We start from the raw sequence: 23,060 nt of genomic DNA, 5'->3' as shown, positions 1-23,060 counted from the left end.
AGGATAGAGAGTGAAAGAGAAATTGAACAAAACAAAACATTTGATGATTTGGTATTTGATAACTTCATTTACGATTACTCAAGAAATGAAATAACGAATACCATATTCTGATGTGCAAAAACATTTTTTACAAAAATTATCAGAAGTGGACCCTCCAATCTTGATCCATGACAGATGGTTATGACAGATCATTCTTGCAGTCTTGATCACACATCACCTTCTAACTCTTCCTGGTATATGAAACAGCTGGTCATGGACTGTAAAGAACTTATTATGAAACACCATGTCTTCCTTGGATTTTGGTGTGGGCTCTTAATGAATATTCATTACTGTGGGAAATAGAAAGGTGAATATGGTTCCTGTGTCTTTCTATGAAGAACATTCATATATGCATATACATACATACATACATACACACATTCAATATGTCAGACATTTATCTGTAGCAAGACGGTGGGAGGATTACTATTTTCACTGTATATTTGTGGGTAACCGTGCAATTAAGACCTGCACAAACTACACAAAGCAAGACACTTTTTAAATTTTTTATTTCACTTTCCTGCTAAATCAGAAAAACAGAAACATAAAAAAGTATATATATTTTTTTAAATAAACAAAATTTCTTGGAAATTGTAAAGCCCTGTTGTCCAGAGTTTAACCGACCATCCTAAATCAAGAGATGGGGGCTCCAAAAATTCAGAGGTCTATAAAAAACAGACAAGCAAATTTGGGGCAGTGCCTGTCCTAAGCAGGATTTTAAAGCAAAGGTATTTTCACTTGCACCTTATAATCACCTAGTGCTTCCTAACACAACTAAACCATAACCAGTGACAGCTGTCCCCCCATTTTATATTCTGCTTCTTTCATCCGCAAGCCTCCATCTCTTTAAGATTCATGCACACCTAATATAAGAAAGTGTGTCAGTATTTACAAAAAGTATAAAAAGGGAAACATGATCCCTATAACAGCACAGGCTGTAGAGAAGCATGGTTTACTTACCTTTACTAGTAATGCTGCACATCCTACCACTATCTCAGGTATATTTGGTTCTGTAAAATTAACAGAATATCCCTCAAGGATTCTTGACTGGCTCAATTAGAAGATACATTTAACCCCCCATTTGAAGGTGTGACAATCAACTAAAAAAAACAGAGTTCAGAGCAGATCCCAGAATAATGCAGGAGGATTATGACTGAGCTTGTGCATATTTGCAAATACATTTCCAACTGAAGACAGCTCGAAACCTCTCAACAGGTTTTACCAATGCAAAAATAAGTCAAGATAATTCCAGCAGGAGAAGACTTCAATCACTTAATTACTGCAGTCTGAAACCATCTTTAAGACAGATTTATGACCAAGATTGGCTTATTCTTATTCTAAAGCTCAATTTAAAATATGGTGGATCTGTTTCTTATACAACATGTGAACCTCAATATACCTGGTTCTGAAATGTATACAACTTAGTCTGAACATTAAGACCAGCTGCTATTTACATGTTCAGCAGTTCAAAACTGTACCACAAAAGGATGAATGTACACAAAGTGAGGAAAATTTTTGGTACATAGATCAAATGTCAAAAATATATATGTACAAACTGCTCAGAATTTCTCACGAAGGAAAATTCGTCAATATTCGAGGAACAGCCAGATCAATGAAACTCTGGGTACAGTTTTAGGAAAAAGTATTTACAAGAAGATCTCCCAAAGTTATATCAACCCTTTAAAATGTATTCATGGTTTTGGAAGGCCTGGTAGTGGCACACCATTTCTCATGAAATAGAAGTGGGTAAGGTAAATACAGAGTGTACAAAAATGGAGGATGGGGCGTATGTGATAAATGAGGCCAGAGAGCAGGTTCTGTGGTTTACCTATACAGAAATAGAAAGAAAAAAAAAATATTTTAGAAAACAACACACAAACAAAAACACATCACTACAACTAAACTGTGTATACTACATGTATAGCAACTGTTGTATGTATAGCCCCATACACAGGTTGAAGCCACAAATGCAAAAGTAGTTATAAAAATTATTATTTTTAACAATACAGAAAAAGTCATGTGTGTGACATGTCATGATTCCCTTTTATTCCAGAAGTTTGGTCCTTAAGGGGTTAAAGGACCACTTCACTTCAGATTACTGAAGTGGTCTGGGTGCCAGGTCCAGCTAGGGTTAACCCTTTTTTCTATAAACATAGCAGTTTCAGAGAAATTGCTATGTTTATAATATGGTTAATCCAGCCTCTAGTGGCTGTCTCATTGACAGCCGCTAGAGGGCTTGCATGCTTCTCACTGTGAAACTTATAGTAAATGCTTTCCTATGAGACTGGCTGAACGCGCACGCGGCTCTTGACGCGCATGCGCATTCAGCTGAAGAGGAGAGCTCCCCACTCGGCTCTGGAAAAAGAGGTAAGTTTAACCCCTTCCTCTCCATCCAGCCCGGCGGGAGGGGGTCCCTGAGAGTGGGGGCACCCTCAGGGCACTATAGTGGTCCTTTAAGTGCCACGGATCAAAACAGTATATACAACTACTCACATGGCTTGCGGGTTGAAGAGTTGGGAAAGCTGGAAGCACTGGGATGAAATAGATTGTGTTGCCAGATTTAGAGCTGGGCTCAGAGCTGTGAAAGAACATAACACTTAAAAGCAATCAAATATATTCTTTGAAAGTAAAAACAAAACAAAACAGAAATTCACTCTTACCAGAAAGTGCAGGATTCAGGGCAGTCAATGGAATGGCTCCATTCAGTTGTAGAGCAGCTTGAGCAGCAAGAGGCATCTGAAGACCTGTTCCTAGTTAACATAAGTTATACACAATTTTTTTTAATAAGAGTCATAATCAAAATGACAACCAAGAAGGTTGTAGATGTAAATATTTAAAGAGGTAAACATTTTGTTTAAAAATATTTAATTTTCACAAAAAGGTAATTTTGTATTTGGTATTCTTGTGAACGGTGTCATAAAAATAATTCAAGGTTAAGTCACTTACCCTCTGCCAGTTTTGCCATAAGCTGCAAACGTCCAGTGGCTCCTAGATCTACTCCACTTTTTTCCAGTTCATCATTGTCCAAAAATGATATGTCACAGCTGCCATCAACACGATCAGTCACATGGCCAACCTTCATTGGTCTCCCAGCCAGTTCAAACCCATTAAGCTGTTCCAGGGCACGGCGTGCACACTCAGCATCTGAAAACTAAAGCAGACATTATCAGAGAGAGGACATAGAAAGAGGGAAAAAAGTCACTGAGAACAGATTCTGTTATATTCTTACCGTTATGAACCCAAATCCTTTAGACCGCCCTGTATCTGGTTCTTTGAGAAGCTGAATATTCTCAATCTAAAAAAAGAAAAGGAAATTCTCAGAATGCTATTTACCAATTTTTAAACATTTACAAGCTTAAAGAAATCGTTATATAGATATACTAAAAGGATTCAATGACCAGAGTAAGACAAAGCCACAAAAAGTGTTCACATTTGTGTAGTATAAAGCTATATGAATTTATTTATGAAATATTTTACCAGGATGGATACATTGAGATTTCTCTAGTTTTCTGGTATTTCCTGGGTCTTGGTTCACAAAACATTACATTGTTACAATAGGATACAATATTACAATATACAAACTAATAAATATATATATATATATATATATATATATATATATATATATATATATATATATATATACACACACACACATACACACACACACAATTGCAAGAAAAAGTATGTGAACCCTTTGGAATGATATGGATTTCTGCAAAAAATGGTCATAAAATGTGATCTGATCATCATCTAAGTAACAATAGACCATCACAGTCTGCTTAAACTAATAACACACAGAATGAAATGTTGCCATGTGTTTTTATTGAACACACAATGTAAACATTCACAGTGCAGGTGGAAAAAGTATGTGAACCCTTGGATTTAGTAACGGGTTGAACCTCCTTTGGCAGCAATAACTTCAACCAAACGTTTCCTGTAGTTGCAGATCAGACGTGCACAACGGTCAGGAGTAATTGCACAACACCACTAGCCTCAGTGCCTCTCTGCACAACACCACTAGCCTCAGTGCCTCTCTGCACAACACCACTAGCCTCAGTGCCTCTCTGCACAACACCACTAGCCTCAGTGCCTCTCTGCACAACACCACTAGCCTCCGTGCCTCTCTGCACAACACCACTAGCCTCCGTGCCTCTCTGCACAACACCACTAGCCTCAGTGCCTCTCTGCACAATACCACTAGCCTCAGTGCCTGTCTCCACAACACCATTACACTCTGAAAGTGCAGAAAATGAATTATGTAGAGCAACAGACTGTGCAATATGCCTTTTATCCACAACTCCAAGTCTACCAGATCCTACAGTAATCCATCTGCCATTCCTAGTATGTCTCTGCGGCAGTGGCTTTGCAGCAGTTCCATCCTGAGTTTGTTTACCAGATAATTTACAAATCTCAGACTTCAAGAATACAATCTCCTGCCGCAAGCTAGAGAACTGTCTACAGATTAGACAACAACAAAAACCTCCAAAAAGTGGAACGCGAAACAAATGCATAGCAACTATTACACTGAACTAAGTCTGCCATTCCAATGAGGTAAATAATTTAAATCAAACAAATCTTACCTTTTTATTTATCCTCCTGAATACCACAGATTACCTCCAGTTTATCTCCAGAATATCTCCAACCACACACACTTAGAAGCAACACTCTCCAGAATATCTCCAACCACACAAACTTAGAAGCAACACTCTCCAGAATAGCTCCAAACACACACTTAGAAGCAACACTCTCCAGAATATCTCCGACCACACACACTTAGAAGCAACTCTCCAGAATATCTCCAACCACACAAACTTAGAAGCAACACTCTCCAGAATAGCTCCAAACACACACTTAGAAGCAACACTCTCCAGAATATCTCCGACCACACACACTTAGAAGCAACACTTAGATGAAGCAACCAAGCTCTTTTAGCCAAGCTAATGACAACAAGCCTTATATACTCCTAAAATCACCTCCCACTAGGAATGTTTAACACCTGGGTAGGCCTCTGCTTATTTGCAAACAATAGCTAATTTAAACAGCAATCAATAGCAAGTAGCTACCTAATCAAATCACAATGGTGGGTAAAGTAATTACATTCTAGTACAAAGCGGCAGAATGAATTTTATGAATTATATAACGTATTAAGTTTATTAAGGTGGGTTTCTGGTGCGAGTACATACACTACATTCCCATAATCAATGACCGGCAGAAGGGGAGCATTTGTTGCACTGTTTGCTTACTGTATGGCTTAGGCAGGAGTTTCTGTACAGGGCACCTAGTTTTGAAGAGATTTTTCAATGTGAAGGCCAAAAGATAGATTGGGGTCTAGCAACATACCTCAGGACCTTGGAACCTCAGTAGCATGCATAGGAAGAATAGAAAATAATAATAGTGCAGAGTATCTCAGTAAAAAATATACATTTTATTAATATCACACTTACAGAAACGAAGTGTCAAATAGGCACATCAGGTGGAAACACTTTGATCCGAAATCCACAAGAACAGAACAGCCAAATAAAACATAAAAAAATATATAAATAGCTAAATACTCTGTACACTAAAAAAGCCCTACGCGTTTCGTTCAGGGTTGAACTTCCTCAGGGGCAAATATCCAGATGCTGTCCTTTGCAAGCAAAGGACAGCATCTGGATATTTGCCCCTGAGGAAGTTCAACCCTGAACGAAACGCGTAGGGCTTTTTTAGTGTACAGAGTATTTAGCTATTTATATATTTTTTTATGTTGTTTTATTTGGCTGTTCTGTTCTTGTGGATTTCGGATCAAAGTGTTTCCACCTGATGTGCCTATTTGACACTTCGTTTCTGTAAGTGTGATATTAATAAAATGTATATTTTTTACTGAGATACTCTGCACTATTATTATTTTCTATTCTTCCTATGCATGCTACTGAGGTTCCAAGGTCCTGAAGTCGCTACATTGATTCTAGTGATATGCCTACAATCAAATTGGGTTTGTGAGTGCAAATCATTCTTATCCATTAACCCATAACTTTTGCAAACAATATTGCCCTATGTCTATTCTCATTGTTGTATTGTAGATTGCCGTTTTGGTATTTTTTGTATTTGCTATGAGGACATGAGAGGAGTCCTTTCATCTACAATACTTTCTAATTAAGGGTAATTTTTGTGTGTTCTCCCTCACTTATTACCCACTGTGTGTGTTTTGATCTGCACACAGGTGTATTTGCATTTATCTGTTGTATATTCTAGCAACATACCTAGCTATTTAAAAGAGCAGACTGCTGTCAGTGTGCTATTTGAATTTGTTTTGATACACAATTGTTGATTTTGTAGTTTACGTAATTTAGGTACAGTTATAAAGATCATTGTAACGGTTTTGTCAGTGTTTAGGAAGTTTGTTATCCGCTTTTCACTTTTCAACCTCTGTGAATTGGTTTTGGAGCACAGCCGCAAGCTTGGGTTTACTAATGTAGATTACTAGGGGTGCACCGAAATTCCGGCAGCCGAAAGTATCGGCCGAAAATGGGCCTAATCCATTTCGGCCGATATTGGCAAATATCGGCAGAAAGTAGGGCGGTCTGGCTGGCGGGCGCGCGAGTGAGCACTCTCCCCTGAGTGCTTCCTCTTCAGCTCCCTCGCGCGCCGCAATGATACCGGAGCCGTCATCTTCCGGCGCTGGTGTGTGTTAGTGTTACTGTGAGTGTGAGTGTTAGTGTTACTGTGAGTGTGAGTGTTACTGTGAGTGTGAGTGTTGGTGTTACTGTGAGTGTGAGTGTTGGTGTTACTGTGAGTGTTGGTGTTAGTGTTACTGTGAGTGTTGGTGTTAGTGCTACTGTGAGTGTTGGTGTTAGTGCTACTGTGAGTGTTGGTGTTAGTGCTACTGTGAGTGTTGGTGTTAGTGCTACTGTGAGTGTTGGTGTTAGTGCTACTGTGAGTGTTGGTGTTAGTGCTACTGTGAGTGTTGGTGTTAGTGCTACTGTGAGTGTTGGTGTTAGTGCTACTGTGAGTGTTGGTGTTAGTGCTACTGTGAGTGTTGGTGTTAGTGCTACTGTGAGTGTTGGTGTTAGTGCTACTGTGAGTGTTGGTGTTAGTGCTACTGTGAGTGTTGGTGTTAGTGCTACTGTGAGTGTTGGTGTTAGTGCTACTGTGAGTGTTGGTGTTAGTGCTACTGTGAGTGTTGGTGTTAGTGCTACTGTGAGTGTTGGTGTTAGTGCTACTGTGAGTGTTGGTGTTAGTGCTACTGTGAGTGTTGGTGTTAGTGTTACTGTGAGTGTTGGTGTTAGTGTTACTGTTAGTGTTACTGTGAGTGTTGGTGTTAGTGTTACTGTGAGTGTTGGTGTTAGTGTTACTGTGAGTGTGAGTGTTGGTGTTACTGTGAGTGTTGGTGTTAGTGCTACTGTGAGTGTTGGTGTTAGTGCTACTGTGAGTGTTGGTGTTAGTGCTACTGTGAGTGTTGGTGTTAGTGCTACTGTGAGTGTTGGTGTTAGTGCTACTGTGAGTGTTGGTGTTAGTGCTACTGTGAGTGTTGGTGTTAGTGCTACTGTGAGTGTTGGTGTTAGTGCTACTGTGAGTGTTGGTGTTAGTGCTACTGTGAGTGTTGGTGTTAGTGCTACTGTGAGTGTTGGTGTTAGTGCTACTGTGAGTGTTGGTGTTAGTGCTACTGTGAGTGTTGGTGTTAGTGCTACTGTGAGTGTTGGTGTTAGTGCTACTGTGAGTGTTGGTGTTAGTGCTACTGTGAGTGTTGGTGTTAGTGTTACTGTGAGTGTTGGTGTTAGTGTTACTGTGAGTGTTACTGTGAGTGTTGGTGTTAGTGTTACTGTGAGTGTTGGTGTTACTGTGAGTGTTGGTGTTAGTGCTACTGTGAGTGTTGGTGTTAGTGCTACTGTGAGTGTTGGTGTTAGTGCTACTGTGAGTGTTGGTGTTAGTGTGAGTGTTGGTGTTACTGTGAGTGTTGGTGTTACTGTGAGTGTTGGTGTTACTGTGAGTGTTGGTGTTACTGTGAGTGTTGGTGTTACTGTGAGTGTTGGTGTTACTGTGAGTGTTGGTGTTACTGTGAGTGTTGGTGTTAGTGTTACTGTGAGTGTTGGTGTTAGTGTTACTGTGAGTGTTGGTGTTAGTGTTACTGTGAGTGTTGGTGTTAGTGTTACTGTGAGTGTTGGTGTTAGTGTTACTGTGAGTGTTGGTGTTAGTGTTGGTGTTAGTGTGTCAGGGTACCTGGGGTCTCTATATCCGAGAGAGGTAGAGACTTAGACGTTTATCCGTCCGGACGCCATGTTTCTCCTGTTCCTCGCGGTCGACCCGTTCACATAGACGCCGGCCGCGAGGGAGTTACTTCCTTATGTAGCATGGTGCCCGGAGACCGACGTCATGACGCCAATCCGGAACGACCTGTCACTCAATCCGTTGGAGACCAATCAGGACTCGTCGGAGGCGTGTCTATCCTCTCTAGCCAGGGTATTTAAACATACTTCGCCCTGTTGCTCATTTCCCTGTCGTGGTTCTAGCCTGTCTAGTCACACAGTGCTCTGGTGTTTTCAGTTATACTTTTGGTTACGACCCGGCTTGTTTGTCTTACTCTGTTTACCTCTGTTATCCTTGACCCGGCTTGTTACTCGCTTACCTGTCCTCTCGTTCCCTCGACCTCGGCTTGTCTCTGACCATTCTCTATACTCTCTGTACGTTAGTCCGGCCATTCTAAGGTCCGGTATACGTACCCTGTACCTGTTTGTACTTTGCGTGTTGGATCCCTGACCCGATCCTGACATGTGTTTCTCTGTCAGTAAATGTGTGTGTCTGTTAGCTAGTGTGTATGCATCTGTTCGTGAGAGTGTGTGTCTTCAGCACTTACCTTTCTCCAGCGCCGGACTCCCTTGGCGCTGGGGATCCCTCCGCCGCTCAGCTCCGAATGCGCATGCACGGCAAGAGCCGTGCGCGCATTCAAACCGCCCATAGGAAAGCATTACTCAATGCTTTCCTATGGACGTTCAGTTCGCGGAAGCTCCTCTAGCGGCTGTCAGTGAGACAGCCACTAGAGGCTGGATTAACCCTCAGTGAAACATAGCAGTTTCTCTGAAACTGCTATGCTTTCAGCTGCAGGGTTAAAACTAGAGGGACTTGACACCCAGACCACTTCATTGAGCTGATGTGATCTGGGTGTTTGTAGTGGTCCTTTGTGTGTGCATCTGCATGCACTGGTGTACATACCGCGGTCGCAGCCCTGCGACCAGGTGCCCGCCGCCATGTTTTGCGGCCCCATTGGTCATGTGTACGCCATTGCTCACCATCCACCCTGGTACCGCTGTGAGAAGACCGCACACTGCCGCCGCGCAACCTTCTAACCGGAAGTGCCAGACGTGCCGTGAGAGCAGTGGGGCAACCTGCTGTAAAACTACCCACATCGTGTATACCCACAAGTGTATAAAGAAATACACTTTCAGAAAACCTATCCTACTGCAAACATAGCCACATTCATTTATTAATTATATTCTGCACGTGCCAATCTGCCCAAAGTGCTTTCTTCAAGTCCCTAGTCCACGTTTCTAAATCTTTATTATTAATAAATATTATTGGTATGGTATTTAATTAGATATTTATATATATATATATATATATTATTCAGTCATATATAGCAAACAGGGTTAACAGATTTTTATTTATATTGTTTTTTAAAGCTATTCTGTCCAATTTTTGTGTGTTGCTCTCAATAAGTGTGGTTATCTATTTTATTGGCGTGTAGTTTTTCAGATTTGATTTATAAATCCATGTAAAAGAATTATATTAATAAAATCAAAGAAAAAAAAAAAAAGTATTTTAAAAGTATTTGGGCAATAAAGCAGTTTCGTTTTCGGTTTTCGGTCAAGGGCATCCTGAATTTTCGGTTTCGGCTCTGAATTTTCATTTCGGTGCACCCCTATAGATTACGGTATCGTCGGCATACATGTGTACAGTTGAGGATTTGCAGACGTTAGGCGGACCATTTATAAATAACGTGAATAGCAGGGGGCAGAGTATGGAGCCTTAAGGGAACACCACACGTGACTGGAAGAGGGAGGGAAGTGCTATCGGAACTGGCCACATATTGCAACCGGTCAGAAACATACGCTCAAAACCAGATTAGCGGACCAATACCCGAGTTTTTACGTTTTTGCAAAAGAATGCCATAGTCTACTGTGTCAAAGGCCTTGGCAAAATCAAGGAAAACAGCTCCAGTTAAGTCTCCTTGTTCCATGCCAATTTGGATGTCATGGCAAACTTTTAAGAGGGTAGCCAAAGTTGAGTGATTTGGACGAAAGCCTGATTGATCAGGGGTCAGATAATTTGATCGTTGATAATATTCACATAGTTGCGTGTGGACGCATTTTTCCAAGATTTTTGACAATACAGGGAGCAATGATATCAAGTGATAGTTAGAAGTATTGTCACCACTTTTATGGATAGGTACAACTTTTGCAGTCTTCCAAAGTTTGGGTATGTATCCTGACACCAGGGATTCATTGATAAGGGTAGTGACAGGTTAAGCAATTGCTGGCGCAATGAGCTTCAGCAACATTGATGGGATTTGACCTGGTCCACACTGGTTTTTAATTTTTAAATTATTAAGATGTTTATTAACAACACTAACAGGCACAGGTCTAAAATTTAATTTCTCTATGAGGATTTTGAAGATTGGGCAGGGCATGATCTTTATTTGCGGTCTGAAAATGAGTGTCATTTGTGATCTTAGCAAGCAGGGTGGTAGCACATCCAACAAAATAATTAAAGGCATTTGCTACATCTAGGGGGTGTTGCAGTGACAGTGGAGGGTTGGGAATGGATTGTAAGGGTTTGTATGCAATTTATGATTTTCCAGAAGCTTCTTGGGTTTGATAGGTTGTTGTTCAAATATTCACTGAAATATTGGTCCTTTGCCATTTTTGTTTGTTTTGTGCATGCATTTCGCCAATGTCTGCAAGTACAGTGATCGTTCATGGAGCCAGTATGCTTGAACTTTGACCACAGTGAATCTCTAAACTGGTACATTTGAATGAGGTCAGCTGTAACCCGGGGCAGGTGTGTCCCTTTTAGTCGCAATTTACGCAGAGGGGCATGCAAATTCCAAATAAACAAAAGCTCGGACTGAAAAAATGCAATTGCAGAGTCTAGGATCTGGTATTAGACCTAATCTGTGCCATGGTATGTTCTTGAGATCATTTAAAAAGGATTCAAGATTACATTTTTTGAAAGACCTTCTGATTATAATCTTGGGAGGGAATTTAGTGGCCTTTATTTTGCATATGCAGTACACTGGACAATGGCCACTGAAACTGTTAGGGAGAACACCTGTGTCCTGGATTCTGTCAGGACAACTGGAGAGAATCCAATCGAGCAAGGTATGTTTCTGGCTTTTAATAATGCGAGTTGGGGAAGAAATTAATTGTTTTAGCTGCAAAGTCTTAAACAGCCTACATGATTTATTATTTTTAGGATTCAGCCAATCAATATTAAAGTCTCCAAAAACCAACGGTTTAATTTTTTTGGTTTTGAGCTACAGTTTCACTTAGTAGTTGGGCTATGTCAGAAAGGGAGTGCACCGGAGAGCTAGGTGGACGGTAAATTCCAGCAACAATGATAGTTTTAGTGAAAGGGATCTTAATAGTGCCAAAAAGGAAATCAAAGTAAGAAGGGGAGTTATAGTTTTTAATCCCTTAAGGACACATGACATGTCATGATTCCCTTTTATTCCAGAGGTTTGGTGCTTAAGGGGTTAAATAAGTAAATTTTATGGACTTGTCAACATAAATAACAATGCCTCATCCTCTCTCTGCTCTGTCATTTCTAAAACATGGTCAGCAATTGCCTCCAGTTCCATTTTAAACTAGATCAGTATAGGAAGCCTATAACTCTGAGTTAGAGGTGGATGTAGAGCAGTATTCTGTAGAGTTCTCCTGATTAACATGACATTTTAGAGATCCTAGACAATTTTACTCATTTACAACATAGTCAGAACAATTCAGGAATTTCTTCATCTGGGGTTTGTATTAATTCAAAGAAACAGAGGCCCAATTTAATTTAGCAAGCCAATTATGGACACTGCTAAAAAAGGACATATAGCACAATAACTCACCTTTCCAAATGGCTCAAAGATGCCCCTTAGCATGTCTTCTGTAATGTTAAAGTGTAGAGAACCAACATATAATCGCATGGGCCCTGCATTTCCTCGCTGTAGGTTATTTGCCATAGCTGCTAAACGGTTCTTTTCTGCCTGTATGGATAGGGTCAGAACAGATCAACCTTACAAATAGAAATACTATGAGCAATATGAGCATGCTTTTTTAATTTTTAAAAACCCAAAACACTCAACGATTGAGATTTAACAAGTGAATAATTTGGGGATAAATGCAAAAAAATTAAATAAATAAAATATATATCTATATCAGTTACAAGATCTTGTGTTTTCACTATATGTGCCTTCCATATTGCAGTTTATTTTAGCTTTGGAGATTTCCGTGGAAAAACCTGCAGAGCCTAGAGTTATGCAGAAATACAGGAAAATTAGATGCCAATATATTTTTGATGTATTGTTTTTATATATACTTTAATGCACTCTAGCACTGCAATAAAGCTGGTTATATTCAGCGTTGAGTCCTTTTAACACCCTGTGTAAATAAACTCTGTAAACAAACCATTTGGCTGTTAACTTTAACTACAGGCAAACCATTAAATTGTGCTACTTTATTTTAATTATAGCTTTAGCCTTTACCTGTGAGGCCTGCACAATGATGGGCACACCTAGCAATCTCTGTCCAGTGAGACCAATGGCAAGTGGCACAGACTGTATGTCACAGAACTCCACATAGGCAATCCCCTTCGATCTGCGCGAGTTCCGATCTGAAATGATTCTCACATCTCGGACCTAAAAGGCAAGTAAATTTAAAAAGACAATTAGGTCAAAAAGTACCGAAATATTACAGAATTTTTTTCCCCCAACATATAGCTTCTCACCTTGCCAACTGCAGAGAAAAAATCCTCCAGGTCTCGTTGACGGATGCGTGCAGCCAGCTGCATACAGAACACAGTACGTGCATCACGTTCTTCTGGGGTCAAAGTGTTCTCTGGTTCCCTAGGATGAGAGAATGTAGAATGAGAATTTTAGAAAATTAACCACTAGTGACCAGTGATAATTGGTATAGTCACAGGGGGACGTTTATGCACACGTGGTGGCACTGTCCAAATGCGACAAAATGTTGACAAGTCAAATTCTTCTTGGGCAGAGTTTTTCAGAGACTGACTGAGTTTGACTCTTGCTCCTAGATATAATCCTGGCGTATAAAGGCTCTACCCAACAGCTGACAAAAGCTTTTTGATAAAATAACCCTAGCAGACAGAAGATATACAGCTGTTAATTGGCTTAAGCAAGAACTGCCCACTATGCCGGAGGTTACAGTCAAAATTTTAAAGCTCATGGATCAGATTATTGCAACTGTTCGGGGTATCTGGTCCTCATTACAAAATTTGGACCATATGGGATGAATTTGTAAACCCTCGATAACGTCCTGCATCACTTTATTTGCACTTTTAAAAGATTAGTGTAAGTTATATACTTAGAGACTTGCTTTATGTTGAATATTTGAGGGAGTTCCTATTCACTGCACTTCACACGTCACTACTGTGTTTTACATCACAAACCACTTCTATTTTACGTGCACCTTACCTACTTAATTGATTATTATGGTATTGGACTGAAACGTCGACAGAACCGCAGTGTATTTGTTGTTTACACAATAAAAGGATTATTGCAAAAGACCTGTGAGTGCACTTGTTGAGATATATATATATATCCAAACTTTTGCGCTCCAACCTCCAGTCAGAAAAATAAGCCCAGTGCCACATAACACTGTAAATACCTTATTTAGAAAATACAGACACTCTTGTCTTTATAATCAACGTTGTTCTTTTACATTAAGAGACATCAACATTTCTGTTCCTCAACGAAATTTTCATCAGCATCGGGACAGGTACTGATGAAAGTTCCATTCAGGAACTGATTAAAAAAACCAAAACAAACAAAAAATAATTATTTAAAAAATGTTTTAAATCTTGTTATGCGTACAAAATTTTGCAAATTGATGCAGGCAAGACTGAATTCTTATGTATGGTATGGTTAACAAAGCCCAGAATGTACTTTTTGTTTGTTTAGCACTTTCACAATGTATTTCTGCAATTTTAGGTTTTATGGTGTTATGAATAATTTTTCTTCTCTTTTTTAAAGTTTGTTTGACAATTACAGTGATAAAAAGCTAAACTACATAACTGCTCAGAAATTCTCCATATCATCAGTGATTTTACCACAGGAATTTTAATACCTGATAGGGGTCTTCTCCCTGTGTCGAGGGCTTCGGCTCTTGCTACGGGTATATCGACGTCTACAACAGACGAAAGCAACTTATTTAAGATGTTCACATACAGCAATACACAATATAGACACTCGATGCACCATAACCATACAGCCTATTCTACCAGCAGACTAAGATACTCCTAGTATTCACAGCACATCACTACTATAAAACCTGACAGATTTCTTGATAGATTTCTAAATCTATTTTCTTGGCAAAAATGTGTCTAAAGGTTTACCCAGGGCTGCGGTGTCTGGATCGCTCTTCCCTACGCCGGTCACGGCTTCTGGAGTCATAATGTCTCCCTCTGCTCCTGCTTCTGTGACGACGCTCATGGCTTCTGTGTCGGTCTCTGCTACTACGGCGCCTGTGGTGATCTCTACTACGGCTACGGCTGAAAGCATGAGGTGAGCGTTTAAGGAACTAAAATAAACTAGTACATACATTTTTATTTCGAGAAATTGTACACTACAAATATTTGTTTTTTTAAATTACAAAGCAGTTATGAATGCGAGTTAAAAATTAAAGTTTATTTAACAAAATTGCAAACATCAGATAGGTAATCAGGCTGAGGACCTTTAACCCCATCCCAACCTCGGACGTACTAGGTATGTCCGACAAAAACGGTCCTTAAGCACCTTGGACGTACCTAGTACGTCCGTAGCATTCCAATTATTATTATTGGTGTTTATATAGTGCCAGCTTATTCCGCAGCGCTATACAATAAAAGGGGAATTCACCAAATGAGACAATAACAAAATGTAACAGGAACAATAGGTAGTTGAGGACCCTGCTAGAACAAGCTTACATTCCAACTTATTTACCCAACTGCCGCCGTTCCCCCGCCGGCGATCGGTGTTCCTCTCCGTCTGGGGGAACTGTCTGACAGCCCAAACAGTCCCCCCCCCTTGGCAAATTAGGATGCTGCGGGCCATGTGATCGCTCTGAAAGACCGTTCACATGGCCGCTATAGTCTATAGTGCTGCCTGCAGGGGGACTGCCTGAACTGACAGGCAGTATCCCTGCATGTGTAAAATAAAAAAAGTTAATAAACGAAAAATAAAATTTTATATATAATATATATATATATATATATATATATATATATATATATATATATATTTTTTTTTTTTTTTTTTCAAAATACCAGAGTATTGCAGTATGCAATGATACTTTTTTGAATGCCACCCTCTCAAGTATGTGCACATGTGCGGTGAAGCCGCGCATGCGCACAAGGGAGCAATGACGCTTCCAAATGGAAGCATCTGATTGCTCCCTGCTCGCGCCCGCCTATTTCGTCATTTTGACGAAATAGGGGGCGCGGCTTCACGAGGCTCCCGGCGCTGGAACCAGGTGAGTAAAACTGCTTGGCTGGAGAGTCCCTTACATGTCTGCAGCAATACTGATCAATCTGAAAGAGTTTAACATTTAAAACAACTGAAGTTAGAGAAGGGGGGGGGGGGGTTGAGTGAGGTGTCATAAATAGCAGAAGATGTGCCTGCATCTCAGAATGAACCAACAAAGACACTCAATCAAGAACCACAAAGAAAACAGATATTGTACCGCCGTTGTCATCATTTTACCCAGACTGGTCACTTCATCCAAAACCTCAGGATTAAAATTCTTAAAGGGAATTTCAAAGACTCATGAATGAAAGACATTTGAGATGAAATTGATCACACATTTCAACACCAGAAATGAAGGACTTAAAGGACCACTATAGTGCCAGGAAAACATACTCGTTTTCCTGGCACTATAGGGTCTCTAGGTCCCCCCCACCCTTAGGAACCACCCCCCGCTAGGCTCTAGGGTGAGCAAGGGGTTCAACACATACCTTTTCTCCAGCGCCGGGCTCCCTCGGCTGTGGGGACTCTCCACCTCCTTTCCCCGTCATCGGCTAAATGCGCATGCACGGCACAAGCCGCGCGCGCATTCAGCCAGTCCATAGGAAAGCATTCTCAATGCTTTCCTATGGACGCTGGTGTCTTCTCACTGTGAAAATCACAGTGAGAAGAGCGGAAGTGCCTCTAGCGACTGTCAATGAGACAGCCACTAGAGGCTGGATTAATCCATAGGTAAACATAGCAGTTTCAGAGAAAGGGTTAATCCTAGATGGACTGAAGTGGTCTGGGTGCCTATAGTGGTCTTTTAATGTAGATTCCTGCTTTTTCCCATACTACCAGAACTTTTTATAAACACACATCTTAATGTCTTACATAGTTATTTTTCAATAATCTTGTTTTACCTTTATTGGATCAATTTTTATACATAATTACATGCCCTGACCTGCCGTTTTGTTTTTTTCTCATTAACTAGCTCCTCTGTTTATTTAGTTTTTCTGGCTATTCTTAGCCAACCTGAACCTTTTACTTTCATGCACATCATCTGTTATTTATGACACCTCGCTCACCCCCTCCCCTTCTCTAACATCAGTTGTTTTAAGTGTTAATTTCTTTCCTGAGGAAGAGAGGAAACTCTCGAATAATACACACACACACACACACACACGTTTTTTAAATTAATGTATATATTAATATAAAAATACACTTACAGTAAAATTACACACACACATAGTATATATTATAAAAAAAGAAATATCTAACTAAAACTCGGAAGACTTCACTGAACACAAATATTAGTGTTTCAAAACCATAAAACATATAACAGCGATGATATTCCCAGTGAAAATGAAGTTGTTTGCATTTTTCACAAACAAACAGCACTTTCACTGATAATATCATTGTTGTGATACGTTTTACTGTTTTGAAACACTAATATTTGTGTTCAGCGATGTCTCCCGAATATAAAAGTACTCCTCCATGTATAGCTTTTATAGTATTTTTGAAAATTACAGGGTCAAATATAAAGGTTTGATTTTCTGTTTTTTCACATTGAAATTTGCCAGATTGATTATGTTGCCTTTGAGAGCGTATGGAATGAGAATTACCTCCATGATGGCATAACATTTGCAAAAGAAGACAACCCAAGGTAGCGTCACAAACATTGGCCAAAGTTAGCGTTCTAATTCACAATTGTTTTTTGCATTTTAACTCACAAACAAATATTAATGCTAATTTTGGATACTAAAAAAGACTGGACATACCCCATATTGAAAAAATATCTACATGTGAAGTGGGATTCAGAGATTTATGACAGATAACAGTGTTACAATGTCACTATTGATAAATGTAAAAAAGATATATGTGAAACAGCAATGTCCTACTTGTACTTATAAACCCCCCCCCCCCCCCAAAAAAAAAGCTAAGAACATTGGGTATTTCTAAACTCAGGACAAAATTTTGAAACTATTTAGCACGGGTGTTTTTTGCTGTTGTAGATGCATAAGATTTTGGGGGTCAAATTTAGAAAAACTTTATTTTTTTTTATCATATTTTATAATTTTTTTTATAGTAAATTATATGATCTGATTAAAATAATGGTATCTTTAGAAAGGCCATTTAACGGCGAGAAAATTACAGCTAAACACAAACACCACAAATGTAAAAACAGCCCTAGTCCTTAACAGTAAGAAAATTTAAAAAGGGTCTGGTCAATAATGGGTTAATATTGCACAGGGCCCCTGTCACCTTGTGAGCTCCCCCACGGCAAGCAAGGAGTAAGTTAATGAGTTCCGCTCACTTTCTCCCAGCAAACAGTGGGGAGGAGAGGGAGGTACAAAAATGGAGGAGAGGGGCTGAGGCAGCCTGGAGTCTCAGACTCCCATAAGCCTAAGTCAGCCAGCTCCAACTGGACTCCAGGAAGTCACCCCTCTGCACTCAAAAATTAAGGAAACAGGAAGGTAGTCAAAATATGTGAATTGCGCTTTGTTCATTTGTGTGTGTGTACCTGGCTCTGTGTGTATTTGAGGCTGTACATTGTACAGCGCTATGGAATTTGCTGGTGCTATATAAATAATAACACATACCTGTGTGTCAGTGTGTGTGTGTACCTGTGTGATTCTCAGTGCATGTGCATTTATGTGTGGCAATGTAACATCCCAGTATTCCAACCCCAACACCACAAACAAATACACCCCTGCATTCAAACGCCAACACTGCACACAAATACACCCCTGCATTCCAACGCCAACACTGCACACAAATACACCACTGCATTCCAACGCTAACACTACTTACAAATAAACATGCCACAGGCTGTATGGAAGGGGCAGGGGTATGAATCACATCCTATCCCTGCTCACTATATTACTTACAGCGCAGCTGGCGCATTAATGTGGAGGCCGGGCTGAGAGGGGTGGTAAAGCTCTAATTACGCCGCTGCTTGTGAATCCTTCCTGGGCTAACAATGCTGCTATTCAAAGCACCCACAAGCAGCTATTGCCTATTGCCATGAACTAACCTAGGAGTGTTTTGGCAGTCATAACAGTTGTTCATATTGGGACATTGTTGTGTGCAAACTCTGATGCGTAGGCACTTCACACCAGAGCCTTTCACTACATGGTGCCATAACTTATACTCTTCAGAGACGTGGTAACAGAGCTGTACATCACAGAAAGTTAATAGTTACCTTCTACGACGATCACGGCTTCGACTACAACTTCTCTTCTTACTGCTGAAAATATAAAAAGAATTGGTGGCAACACATACAAGTGCATAGAGAACAACCAAGACTGGAATGCATCATGAAAGGCGCAATTAGGTGCTTACACAGTTTTCTTACCTGCTGTGACCTCTGTTCCTAGGACTACTGCTTCTGGTTTCACGATCTTGTTTAGTCTCCTTGTTCTGACTTTCCTCCTATTCAGTTCGATATAAAATAAGATCATGCCGACACAGCAATAAGAGCAACAAGGGATGTCCAAGATACAAGTGAGGGAAGAGAGGGTGAAAAAGGGTACAAGAAAAAGTAGAAAGACAGATAAAACAAGTAGTTAGCCCAGTATATCAACAAACACATGCTTCTATTCAGTAGTGGGACAATAACATTTCGCAACTCTGCAGAACAAAGATTTGCATACCTTACAATCCTAACTGGCAAACTGATGAGCCTATATGGAAGATAAACACAAGATGGGTCTGCAAGGTGTACCTCCCATTTAATACCTTACCTGTGTGGTAGAGGTTGATATAATAATTAGTAATAATGAGTTTGCTATTTCCCCACCGTTTCTTGTTTTTCAATATCCTCGGCCTGGAGCAAACATACAGAGGTGACATTGCTATACAATTCCAGCAGTTAAGATACTCAAGAGTGCAAAGAAGTGAGGCAAACACACAGAATCACTGTCTTTCATCATTTACTTGAATCTAGCACCATTCACCAGGAGAAGTAAGCTACCACCACCCCCTTTAAATTAACAACATTAATGTAGCCATCGGAATGGACGAAAAATGTCAGAATATTAACATAGGTGGTATCAATACACTGATTATGAGAATAATACAAATGTAAATACTTTGGTCTCAAGGTAAGCCCTTGCAGCTTGTAAGTTTTAACCCACTCTGTAACCAAACACAAAATTGGGTTTAATTTAGAATAGAAATTTGGTTTTATTTATATACTTTTAGCTTCTACCTAGGCATGGAGAGACAGTTTAAATTAAATACCCATTGTTCCCTAACAATATTCCATAAGGGATAGTCTCCAAACTGTTCTCAGAGGTTAAAACAAAGTTTGGCACCATTACAATATAATTTGCAAGCTCCTGGTACATTTAGCACTAAATGGAAGAGTCCCATAAACAGTCTAATTTAAATTTACACAACATCTGTAATTAATAGAGGAATATAATTTGGGTAAAACAACTGGGGCAGTATACAGTTATATTCGGTGCCATGCATTAAAAGTAAAAGCGGTAATGCTGTGTAGTCCTCTTCACTGGGATCTCTCTTAACTGAGGGTGCCAGAGGGATAAGCAATACCATGCTTTTACGCACACATTTAACTAGCACTCAAAGGCTTGCAAAGGCGCTATAGGTCCCCAGCAAGATTAACTAAAGTTTTATCCACCCCACACAGAGGTCTTTGGTTTGGTCCTGTGGTAGTCTTGTCTTCAACCAGTTTTCAAGGCCCTTCCTTGGAAAAGCAGGATGGGGCAGATAGGAGCACTAGATTTAATGAAGAGAAAGGGATCAGTGTGTGTTATTGAACATGTCATACTGGTCTGTTTAAAGAAGGCAGGGGTGTGGTGAATACTAAATTCTACAAAACCACCAACAAAAGCCATCCATATCAAATATTTTAAAATAAGTAATGATTACAGTAGAAAATCACAAAGCAACAGTGCACACGATAACTTGCATGTAGCATGTTTTAGACATTTATTATTATTTTGGTAATGTGGTTTTGCAGTTTAGGCTTACTAAACTGCATTGCTAAGACAATGCTCTGTTATATTTTCTACTTTTTAACCTTAAATGTAGATTTGCAGTGGTGGCTATTTGCTTTCCATACTCAGATCTTTCTGCCTGAAATGAAATATTAATAAACAGTTTTCCGAGATATTAGTAATATTTACAAAGTGCAAACATTATGGGGGACTACATTTTTTATCATATGCACAAAGAAGGCATTGACAAAAATCACAATTTGTATGCAACTGGTTTAATTTACATAAAAAAAATGGATCTATACATTGGTCTAACCTGATTGCTAGCAAATGCAAAGGAAAAAAAAATCATGTTACAGGCAGGACTCTACTAATATAGACACACTGTTGATCGATGTTAATGGGTTTTATGTTGCAGTGTAAAAATGTTTCATTCATCACATTTAAAAATGACAAATGCTCACAATGCTGGAAAACCAGGAGAATGGAATAGATTGGAAAAGGTGGACATGGTGGTAGGAGTCTGTATGTGCAGTTTTTCTGTTTTAAAACTCTGCACATCCAGAGGTATTTGCAATTGTGTGACAGGGGCTAGTTACACACTCGACACATGTGACTCTGCCCTGGGCTGCCCAATATCAATTAGGTACAAAAACCACTTGTCTGTTAGCTAGAGACATGCACAATGGTAGTTTGCTTACACTCCCTCTTCTCTATACCCTATGCTTATTTTTTCTGCTACTACCTTCCCCACTCTAAGCAGGCCAAATTGTCTAATCAAAGGCTTCTTTATGAAAATCCTTTGATTAGGCCTTGTGCTGCCTGTATGACATCACACAGGAGCTTCGCCCGGCATTGCATTCAGTATCAATAATAGCTTATTTGATTGCCTTTTTTCAGAGCCTGCAGGGGGATCGAAGGAATAATGCCCAATAGGGTATTGTTTGCAAAAAAAAACAAACAAAGCAGACGAAAATGGTTGCAGTAACCCTTTAAGTTCAGACAATAGCACAAGATATCCGAATTCAAGAGAGATATCAGTTACCGTGAATCACTTCCTTTAAAAGTGGCACAATAGTCACTAGTAGTGGTTACGCTGTGTATAGCCTGTCCCTGCAGGCTGAGCAATATAAACGCTGCCTTGTCACAAAAAAGGCAGTGTTTACATTGCTGCCTAGCACCACCTCTAGTGGCTGTCACTCAGGCAGCCACTAAAGGGACTTCCTGCATTTTTTTTTTTACAAGCATGCTCAATAGCCATCCAATGGTTTCCTATGGGAAAGCATTGGATAGGCTGAGATCATCAAGATTGAGGATTTCAGCGATGGAGGCGGCGCGATACCAGCACAGCTATGGAGAAAAGGCAAGTAATATACCTCTTTTAACTCCATTCTAAAGGGGGCAGACACCCAGCCATGTAATTCAGCACTATACTGATAGGAACACAGGTTTGTATTCCTAACACTATAGTGTCCCTTTAAATTGTAAAAACCAAAACAAACCCTTAATATAATTGCCCTAATACTGTTGTCAAAGTTAATCAGCAGATGTTAAAATATTAATGCTATAATACGCACATTTTAGAACGAAAATGGCTACATTAATACTGGCTGAAATGTATTAAAGTATTACTTGAAAAAAACGGATTCTAAGCAGTTTTACTTAAAAATTGGGTTACATTGCCTATATGCATTGTAACACCCATTAGATTTAAGGAAAATTAGCTTTATACACAAAATGAATTACATGGGATATACAATTGATTAATTAACTTATCTGTAATTAATGGATCAATATGTAAATAAAATGGAAAAATAAAAACAACACTTAGTTAGGACAATGTATAGATCCAAATATCCAATCTCTTGTGTGCACAAAACAATGTTATACCACTATATCGTAATTGTTTGTTTAACTGAAAGATTGCATTTCAAAAATGCAGAGCGCACAATGCCTGAAAGTGCTAAACACCCAACACATTAGCTTGCCCAAATCCAGATAGAACACAAAATACATATACCCAATCAATAAAAGCATACCTCCTTTTCTTTGTTCTTGTACGGAGCTTCCAGCATTGCTTCTATCACAATATCAAAGTCATCAGATGCCATAGTTGCTGCGCTCTCAAAACAACAATCTGAGGGGAAAAAAAGCAACAAACACAAACCTCAGCTGCAATATTCCCAAGAGGATAGCGGTAACAATATTATCTTCCAGTATACTGAAAGCTGGAAATCAGACAATTTAACAGAGCAGCAGGAAATGCTAGCAGAATGCTTGGTTGTATAGGGAGAGGTATTAGCAGCAGAAAGAGGGAAGAGGGAAGTGCTCATGCCATGGTACAAAGCACTGGTGAGAACTCACTTGAAGTATTG

At 39.6% G+C, this 23,060-nt stretch overlaps 1 protein-coding gene across 5 annotated transcripts in view; it reads right to left on the bottom strand.

Annotated features, from left to right (window-relative positions):
• Positions 1-531: 531 nt before the first annotated feature.
• The window catches only part of RBM23 (RNA binding motif protein 23), a 40,427-nt gene continuing 17,898 nt past the window's right edge, over positions 532-23,060 (bottom strand). The window contains exons 2-14 of one of the 5 annotated variants that reach the window (XM_063454863.1): positions 22,725-22,822; positions 19,077-19,153; positions 18,924-18,968; positions 14,635-14,784; positions 14,367-14,426; positions 13,006-13,123; positions 12,764-12,916; positions 12,128-12,265; positions 3,269-3,334; positions 2,986-3,190; positions 2,700-2,789; positions 2,533-2,617; positions 532-1,867 (exon numbers count right to left, since the gene is read on the bottom strand). In XM_063454863.1, coding sequence (XP_063310933.1) covers positions 1,864-1,867; positions 2,533-2,617; positions 2,700-2,789; positions 2,986-3,190; positions 3,269-3,334; positions 12,128-12,265; positions 12,764-12,916; positions 13,006-13,123; positions 14,367-14,426; positions 14,635-14,784; positions 18,924-18,968; positions 19,077-19,153; positions 22,725-22,796 — 1,263 coding nt within the window. In that variant the 5' untranslated portion in view covers positions 22,797-22,822 and the 3' untranslated portion in view covers positions 532-1,863. Of the gene's footprint in view, positions 1,868-2,528; positions 2,618-2,699; positions 2,790-2,985; positions 3,191-3,268; positions 3,335-12,127; positions 12,266-12,763; positions 12,917-13,005; positions 13,124-14,366; positions 14,427-14,634; positions 14,791-18,923; positions 18,969-19,076; positions 19,154-22,724; positions 22,823-23,060 lie in introns of those variants that run through there. The other 4 variants (XM_063454862.1, XM_063454864.1, XM_063454860.1 and 1 more) reach the window with 4 other exon arrangements.

This window comes from Pelobates fuscus, chromosome 5 (assembly GCF_036172605.1).
Source record: "Pelobates fuscus isolate aPelFus1 chromosome 5, aPelFus1.pri, whole genome shotgun sequence".
Taxonomy (NCBI): domain Eukaryota; kingdom Metazoa; phylum Chordata; class Amphibia; order Anura; family Pelobatidae; genus Pelobates; species Pelobates fuscus.
This window is presented reverse-complemented; position numbering and strand designations above follow the sequence as displayed.